This window comes from Paramisgurnus dabryanus, chromosome 15, assembly GCF_030506205.2.
Source record: "Paramisgurnus dabryanus chromosome 15, PD_genome_1.1, whole genome shotgun sequence".
NCBI lineage: Eukaryota > Metazoa > Chordata > Actinopteri > Cypriniformes > Cobitidae > Paramisgurnus > Paramisgurnus dabryanus.
The window spans coordinates 509,168-518,526 of record NC_133351.1 but is presented as its reverse complement, the minus strand read 5'-3'; the positions used below and the strand labels follow the sequence as shown (position 1 = coordinate 518,526).

Here is a 9,359-nt window from a genome sequence, read left to right as displayed (position 1 = left end):
TATGATCTTTTATGTTTTTATTTCAATGATCTTGAAGACAAACTTAATTTTCATCCACATTTACAGTCTGAAGACCTGCAAAAAAAGAAAAACAAGTTAAATTGATAGATATGCCATGACATCACGTTTCTGTAACAAACACCAAAACTTTTAAAACTAGAAAAAGTTAAGTCATTTGCACAAAATCCTCACTGTGTAAAAATAAACTAGTGGTGGACAAAAAAAAATGAACCTTTGATTCTCATGCGCATTTCATCAGTAAAGCTGGTTGGGTGACTAGTAGTAAATCACCATCACCTGCTTTCTGATTTAACAACATTTCCCACACAGAGACATATTTCACTAGGCAATTTGGCAAAATCCTATTCATTATTGGAGGCAATTTGTCCACGATTATGAACATGGATTTACTACTAATCACGAAACCGGCTTTACTGACGCTACACGCATGAGAATCGCTGCTGATTTTTTGCCCAGCTATAAAATAAAAATGTGTTTGACTTCAGAGGAATGACTAAAATAGGATCTTTATTGTCATTGTACACAGTACAACCAAATGCTGTGCAAAACGTAAAAGTGCGGTCGGTACAGACACAAAGTTAGCAATGTGAATGTACAGATCTGTGCTGGATTATTGTGATTAAATCATCATCATTCTGACCTTTGTACGCGGTGACAGGGACGTATGTAACCAATGTGTACAGCTTGTTTGGAGAATCTTCATCTTCATTACGTTTCCTGGAGAGACGAACACGCATGCGGTATGGCACATTCCTGAAAAACACAAGAGACACTTTAAAGAGGACATATCATGAAAATCTGACTTCATGTTTAAGTGCTATAAGTGGGTCCTGGGTGCTTCTATCAACCTAGACAATGTGAAAAAGACCAACCCAGTAACTTGGTTTTGGTTAACCATTCTCTGCAAGCATGTGGAAAATAGCTTATTGAAATTTGGCTCCCCTTGTGATGTCAGAAGCGGTTCTACACCTACAAAGTGACCATTTTAAGCTAAAACTTAACATAAATACTCTGGGCACACCAAAGATTTTAAATATTAAAAAAGTCTTATGAAATGTCCTCTTTAAAGCGAGGACAAAACAAGGCAAGCAGTCTCATTTCTTAAAGGGATAGTTCGGCCAAAAACGATATTAACCCCATGATTTACTCACCCCCAAGCTGTCCGAGTTGCATATGTCCATCGTTTTTCAGACAAACACATTTTCGGATATTTTACATCTTTCAGCTGATTAAATGTAATGTTACGGGGTCCACCCATAGTCCACGACCTTCCAGTCCAAAAAAAAAAGTGCGTCCATCCTTCACAAATTAAATCCAAACGGATCTTTTTTTGGACTTGAAGGTCGTGGACTATGGGTGGACCCCGTAACTTTACATTTAATCAACTGAAAGATCTAAAATATTTTCTAAAATATCCGAAAATGTCTGGACATATGCAACTCGGACAGCTTGGGGGTGAGTAAATCATGGGGTTAATATCGTTTTTGGCCGAACTATCCCTTTAACAGGACACATTTACCTTAAACGACATTACACGAAACAAACAGACTGAAGTGATGAAGACTCACCTGACTCCTTTAGCCCACACAGCCTTGTTGAGACGTGTATCGATGCGGACGTCTGGTGTGCCCATCTCCTTCACCGCAAACTTACGGATCTCCTTCAGCGCACGAGGAGCTCGCCTCTTAAAGGACCTACAGAATCAAACACATCACATTTACATTCTTTTAATTAATCATAGAGACAATCCCATCTGAGCACACTTTATACTTCAGTATAAGTCATTATAACACACATCAGATCTACTCGTGTTTAATGCTGCGTTCCAGGCAACCTGTAACCGGTAACTCACGACTTCAAAACCACGACTCACGACTCTGAACTGGGAGTACATCGATCTAGTACGAGTTCACGGGTGGGAAGTCACGGGTTTGACTGCCGCTCCAGTGCACTTTCACCGGTAGAAAGATGCAAAAACACGAGTAACAGGCTGCCTGGAACGCATAAGGTCATGAGTCGTGCTTTTGAAGTCGTAACTCACGGGTTTAAAAACCTGCCTGGAACGCAGCATAAGCTTCACTAATGACGTTTCTATGACTCACTGGTCATTGCAAAAAGGAAGTATAGGAAATAAATCCGGGGTTAAACTCACACTCCATGGATGCGTTTGTGGAGGTTGATGGTGTATTCGCGTGTCACCACCTCATTGATGGCCGAACGGCCCTTCTTCTTCTCACCCTTCTTCAGTGGAGCCATCTGCACACAAACACAATATAACACACAAACAGTTACACACATGTGCAGGTATCAGGTCACCTGACGCTCAAATTAAACACAACAGCTCACTGAACGCAACACAATTAAACGATGTATCACAAACAGCAACAGCCCGTCAGCTAATAAACATACACACATTGACTTCTAGATTACTTCCGTTAACATAGATACAGACATTAACCTGCACAACAACTACTCTTAACTCTCAAAAGTTTGACTAATATTACATAACACACAATTTATAGAGTCCAATCGTTGACATTTGTGAGGATTTTCTTGCACGAAATCACTCGCATCCCTTACGACGCGCTTTAGCAATAACGCGCATAAAATCACTTACGACAGCACTACAGACGCGTCAAAACGCATCACAATCATCGATTAAACATCACCACACACAAATGTGATTAAAAACCAGCACTATTAGTGATTAATAAAGCGGATGATTGTAGATTTATAACTGATATATCCATGGCTCGTACTCACTCTGTGAGAGCAGTTGGGAAAAGGAAGGAGCGAGGGATTGTGGGTAACATACAAAGCCGAAAGATATTCACTTCCGGGTCGTTGTTTATTCGTTTTAAATAATTCAAAACACAACATGTATGATAATATATACTAGGATTAGGAATTATGAAACGAGTTTTATTTGCGATTTTTTTATTTTGGCCGTACGGATGTTTTAAAGAGTTTCTGGAGTGGTTTTGTTTTGAATGCACCGGAAGTGTTTATGGGAAGCTTTCGGATGCGACGGCTTACAAACAGAAGACTCAAATTTTCAATTAGAAATACTTAAATTCCTCACATATAAACGCGTGTTACAACACAGAAAAGCGGAATACGATGGGGTATTGAATGAATATTCATCATCATAAACGTTATGAACGAACTCGACTCGGGTGAGTAATACTGGCGTCCAAACTTACTGACACAAACTAAACCTGCTGCTAACATACTGTTGTGTCCTCGAGCGCATTATTATTCTTTTAAATGTTTATTATTATTATTATTATTGTATTGATGATTCTCACACACACAGAGTTAAACGTCCTTTTGTAGCGTACATTTACAAAGGAGATCGTAAGTCATACAGGAGATTTTCAGTGATGTAACCTGCTAGCGGCTAATCGCGTGTAGTGTTTTATGTGTGTGGTGTTTGTTGTGATCCAGTGTCCTGACCGAGGGGAATCATGACTCTGGCTCCTAAGGAGCTGTCCAACCTGTTGGGCATCATGTCCGAGGACGCGTGCAACAACAGTTTCGAGCAGCTCTCCACCGCCTTTCATCACTGTTTCGGCAAAGCCGAGCACTTCCGGGTGGGTTCGGTTCTGGTGATGTTACTGCAGCAGCCCGACCTGCTTCCCAGCGCTCCTCAGCGGCTCACTGCTCTCTATCTGCTGTGGGAGATGTACCGAACCGAGCCGCTGGCCGCCAACCCGTTCGCCGCGGTGTTCGCGCATCTGCTGAACCCGGCGCCCGCGGGAGAGGAGCCCGAGAAGCCGCTGTCAGGTACGTGAGAAGCTGACAAAAATGACTTTTATTCTGCTCGAGCTCCAAATAAAGTCAGATAATGAAAAAACCCATCAGCATCAAACCCATCCGTCTGAGCCTCTCACATCTTTCTAGAGTAACATCAAACACTTCTTATCTGAGATGACCTAAACTCTTTGATGATTATTTCTCCTGCCACACAGTTATTTTTTACTTTGATGTTTCTCATTTCTTTTTTTCTAGTGCAATAATTAGTCAAATTTTAAGTACTCATACCACCAGTGGATGCAATCATTTCAGTCAGTAACATATAGTACCAGTATATAATCGATAATAAAACCCACCCCAAGACTTTCAAACTGTCAGTCGTGTGTGGTGTAATCTTGAAGTTCACGGCTGACAGATGTTTTGATGGGAACGTTTGCAGGTTTTCTTCCACCCATCACGCTGCCGGAGAAGTTTTTCCTGTCGCAGCTGATGCTCGCCCCGCCGCGCGACCTCTTTAAGAAAACCCCGCGTCACGTATCCAGCATGGATGTGGGCTCCACGCCGCAGTCTGTGGACATCAGTGGACTTCAGCTTGCTCTCGCTGGTAGGCACTCTGAGCATCTTCATCATATTAAAAAGATTTAAAAGATTTGTAAAGATGTAGTAGTGAGTGATGAATTGTTTTTGCTTTGGTCTCAGAGCGTCAGTCAGAACTGCCCACTCAGAGTAAAGCCAGTTTTCCCAGCCTGCTTAGCGATCCTGACCCAGACTCCTCCAATTCTGGCTTTGACAGCTCAGTAGCCAATCAGATCACAGAGTCGCTGGTGACCGGGCCACGCCCTCCTCTGGAGAGTAAGTGAACTTGAGTTTCATTGGATTTAACTAACTATGTTAAATATCTCTCTTGTCCACCTGAAAGTGCACATGTGTGTGTGTGTGTGTGTGTGTGTGTGTGTGTCCTCTTTAAACACTTGTGTGTCTGTTTCAGGTCATTTTCGTCCAGAGTTTATTCGACCCGCCCCTCCTCTTCTGGTGTGCGAGGATGAGTTGTCCTGGCTCAACCCGTGTGAACCGGATCACAGAGTTCAGTGGGACCGGTCCATGTGTGTGCGCAACGGCACCGGAGTGGAAATCAAGCGGGTCATGGCCAAAGCTTTTAAGAGTCCTTTATCAGCCGCACAACAGACTCAGGTGCTCACACATCACTGCTGTCTGTCACGTCAGCACAACACAACACAACAAACAGAACTGAAAAAACTGAAATATATCAAATGTAAGTGATTTTGTGCATAAACAAGAAAATAAATCTGACAATGGGGAAAGCAAAAAAATCTTGAAAATTTTTCTTAAACACTAAATTCAAGAAAAATTAGTTTGCACCATTGGGCAGATTTTTTTGCTTAAGAAAAATGTTCAATATTTTTTGCTTACCCCATTGGCAGATTTCGTTTCTTGTTTTATGCACAAAATCACTTAAATTTGATATATTTGGTCTTAAAACTAGACTTATTTTCTTGGTTTGTTTTGCTCATCAAAAAAGCATCTTAATTTAAGAATTTTTTTGATATTTTTACTGAAAACAAGACAAAAATACTAAGCAGTGTGTGGTGTCAAAAACTCTTAATAGATTTAATAGAAATTTCTAGTTATTGATTTCTGTTGATTTATAAGGTGAATAATTAGATGTTTCTCTCAACAGCTTCTCGGTGAGTTGGAGAAAGACCCAAAGCTGGTTTATCATATCGGACTGACACCAGCCAAACTACCGGACCTTGTTGAGAACAATCCTCTGGTGGCCATTGAGATGCTCCTGAAACTCATGTCCTCCAGTCAGATCACTGAATATTTCTCTGTTCTGGTCAACATGGACATGTCTCTGCACTCCATGGAGGTGGTCAACAGGTACAACGTCATCTCCCTCCTTCAGATCAGATTTAACTGTACGCTGAGATGATAAAGTTTATGTAAGGAATAATTTACAACGGGCTTTTGAATTATTTGAAAATTATGCATACCCAAGGTGGTATTGCGGCACGAGGCAAAGCAGAGTTACACCACAGGTGTGCATTATTTTCAAATAATTCAAAGGACCGGAGTCAATTATTCCTCTTATTACCACGGTTACCACAGACATTAATTTGGTGGTTATTTTAAGACATCTGACAGATCAGGTGTGTGTTTACAATAAAATAATCAACACCTGTGGAACGTTCCTTAGCCAATCAGAATAAAGCATTCAACAGACCTGTGGTATAAATGGTTTGTGTTGAGTGATTGTGACTCTGGTGCAGTGATTGATGTAAAGTGTTTGTTAAAAGTCTTACTCTTTAAACTCTTTATTGTAGATTAACAACAGCAGTGGATCTTCCTCCTGAATTCATTCATCTGTACATCTCCAACTGCATCTCTACATGTGAACAGATTAAAGACAAATACATGCAGGTACATAACTAGAGAGATCTTGATCTATATTGTACGCTATATATTTTCTTCAGGTGTGGTGACTTTCTCTGTGTTGTGTCATCTCTTTTAGAATCGTTTGGTGCGTCTGGTGTGCGTGTTTCTTCAGTCTCTCATCAGGAATAAAATCATTAATGTTCAAGATTTGTTCATCGAGGTTCAGGCCTTCTGCATTGAGTTCAGTCGCATTCGTGAGGCTGCCGGTCTCTTCCGCCTGCTCAAAACTCTTGATAACGTAGAGACGCCCGCTGAGGGGAAGACAGCCAAATGATTCAACACAAAACTCATCCCCGGATCTGAGAGATTAAATACTGAATGCTTTCACAGCGAGACGTCTTGAAAAGCACATGGATTCACTCTTACTTTCAGAGAAGATCTGATTGATCACCTCCTGAGATTTCATCGCCTGAGGTCATTTCTGTTTGGATTCAACCCTTGTGTGTCTCTTTTTGTTTTGTTTTGTTTGAAATTGCTGTAATTTTCTGCCATATAAAGAGAGTGATAAAGAGAGTCTCATGTGGTACTTTACATCCAGCTCATCAATTGAAAGGTGTTGTTTCTGCTGTTTAATTCAAGTTTATTTCTATAGTTTTTTTTCACAATCTTTATTATGTTTAAAGCAGTATTATAATACTAATTGTATCAGTTTTCTTTTTCACACTGTAACAGTAGTAGTGGGAGAAACGAAGCTTTTTGGAGCTTTGAATCAATTGAACCAATTGCTTTGCAAAATTATTCACTGATTCGAAACGCCACACATGCTGGCGACACCAGCTGGTGAAAAGAGATCTAAACCCAATGACACTTTTAACAAACATGTCCAAATATCTTCATAACAGTGTCGTTTTCAGTATAATTTACAAATCACTAATATTGTTATTGCGGTTTATCAATTGTTGATCACATACATAGCATACACCGTCACAAAAGTGTTTTCCAGATTCTCTAATGTTCCCAAACATTCGACCTTAGTCTTTTATTCCACAAATTTTACAATACATTTCAAATGCCAAATTAGCCTCAAACTCAAAACCCACACAACAAAGTGTAAATCTGGCGGGAATCAGGTGATCAGGTTACATCAGGTGATTACGAGGCATCCTAAAGAGAAAACTAATAGATCAGTACAAACACAAGTGACAAATTTAATTTTTATTAACATTTTATAATAAACTGACCAGAAATAAGTAAAAACTCAAGATGGTTCAACACGAATACTCGTTTGCTGCGATCACAGGACTTGGTCAATTTCATACACACGCCGATTCGAAACTAAAGATTGTTTAGAAAGTTTTGAAAGCTGCTACACTTCAAAAAAAGATTTTCAAGAAAAAAAATTCTTTGTATTTTTGTCTTGTTTTCAGTAGAAATATCTAAAAATTCTTAAATTAAGATGCTTTTTATTGATGAGCAAAACGACCCAAGAAAATAAGTCTAGTTTTTAGAACAAAATACAAAATTTAAGTGATTTTGTGCATAAAACAAGCAAAAAAATCTGCCAATGTGGTAAGCAAAAAAATCTTGAACATTTTTCTTTAACACTAAATTCAAGAAAATATTTGCAGATTCAAGAAAAATTGGCAGATTTTTTCCTTGTTTTATGCACAAAATCACTTAAATTTGATATTTTTGGTCTAAAAACTAGACTTATATTCTTGGGTCCATTTGCTCATCAAGAAAACACATCTTGATTTAAGAATTTTTAGATATTTTTACTGAAAACAAGACAAAATACTAAGAATTATTTTTCTTGAAAATCTTTTTTGCAGTGTATAAACTCCCATTCGGCAAAAAAAAAAAAAAAAAAACATTTCTCTGGCCCAAAATATGTTTTAAATATATGCTTAATAAATTTTGTAGAAAGTAAAGCTTAATTAAATATATTTTTAAAATTTGAAAATAACCTTAATATATTTACATATATTTATAAATTAAAAATTTTACAACCCATACGGCAAAAATAAATTTTTCTTGGCCAAAATATAAAAGTTTTTACAAAATGTATAAAGTATAAAAAAGTATTAAATTATACATATTTTTCATATTTTTTGTAGTTGAATTTTTTTTATTTTAATCTTTTTAAACCTGTTATGTTTACAGGTTTGGAACATACACATTTTTTCGTCCAATGCGATGTGAATATAAAATGCTTTGATATATATATATATATATATATATATATATATATAAATATAATTAAAATTATAGAAAAATTACCCAAAATACATGTGCAAAAAATACATGTGCAAAAACATGTGCAAAAAAAAAAAAAAAATATATATATATATATATATATATATATATATATATATATATATATATATATATATATATATATATATATACAAAAATGGTCAAACATTTTTTTGGTGAATTTTTTTAAACATATTTCAAAATATATTTTTGCACATGTATTTTGGGTAATTTTTCTATAATTTTAATTATATTTTAAATTATATTTGAAAACATATTTTTTGATGTATGGGTTGTTTAAGCGTTTAAAGGCGTTCTAAGCGAATCTGCGAGACATTAGTTATTGTTGACGTTTGAAACTGTTTTCAAACAGACGGAGCGTAGCTAACTCCTCCCCCTCCCTTCCGTGCTTTCATGAAGGCGCCCAACCCCCACCCCCAAATCCTTCTTGTCGTTTATTGGCTGGAATACTTTGTTTTGTTTTGTGCTGCTAGGTTTGGCCACTATGTTGATATTGCCGTTTGTGAAGCCTGGGCTGTCTACAGAGATCGCGTTTTTTTACAGTTTGATCAGCGGACAGGCAGCAAGCAGATAGTGAGGAGATGTTTCCGGTATGTAACAAAAAATGTTTTATGGTCTAAAACGCTTCAATTCGCTTAGAGCACCTTTAATCTGTTATTGATGAGGAAAACTCTTAACTTCAAGACAGATCCACTTCCTCTCAAGAAGTGAAGAAAATGAGATGATGAACATGTAGTCTGTGTGATGATTACAAAAATATTTTCACAGCCTTATGTTTCTGTGAGTCAGCACAAAGTTTACAGAGCTGACACGTATGTTCATCTAATGAGTTATGACTGATTGCCTAATGCATTGTGGGATACAAACAGACAGTATTATGTGCCGGTCTAATTAAAAAAATCTAGAAA

General features: G+C 37.7%; 2 protein-coding genes across 2 annotated transcripts; one reads left to right on the top strand and one right to left on the bottom strand.

Moving 5' to 3' along the window:
* Nucleotides 1–2: 2 nt before the first annotated feature.
* Nucleotides 3–2,830, bottom strand: rpl31 (ribosomal protein L31). Its single transcript, XM_065252462.1, has 5 exons — nt 2,785–2,830; nt 2,174–2,277; nt 1,590–1,715; nt 662–774; nt 3–75 (listed from the first exon to the last, which is right to left on the bottom strand). The coding sequence occupies exons 2-5, from the start codon at nt 2,275–2,277 to the stop codon at nt 44–46; spliced, it is 375 nt and encodes a 124-aa protein (XP_065108534.1). The 5' UTR covers nt 2,785–2,830; the 3' UTR covers nt 3–43.
* Nucleotides 2,831–3,013: 183 nt separating this feature from the next.
* Nucleotides 3,014–6,750, top strand: cnot11 (CCR4-NOT transcription complex, subunit 11). The gene is made up of 8 exons (XM_065252437.2): nt 3,014–3,197; nt 3,469–3,807; nt 4,217–4,381; nt 4,477–4,629; nt 4,766–4,968; nt 5,477–5,679; nt 6,123–6,219; nt 6,311–6,750. The coding sequence occupies exons 2-8, from the start codon at nt 3,489–3,491 to the stop codon at nt 6,506–6,508; spliced, it is 1,338 nt and encodes a 445-aa protein (XP_065108509.1). The 5' UTR covers nt 3,014–3,197; nt 3,469–3,488; the 3' UTR covers nt 6,509–6,750.
* Nucleotides 6,751–9,359: the final 2,609 nt, after the last annotated feature.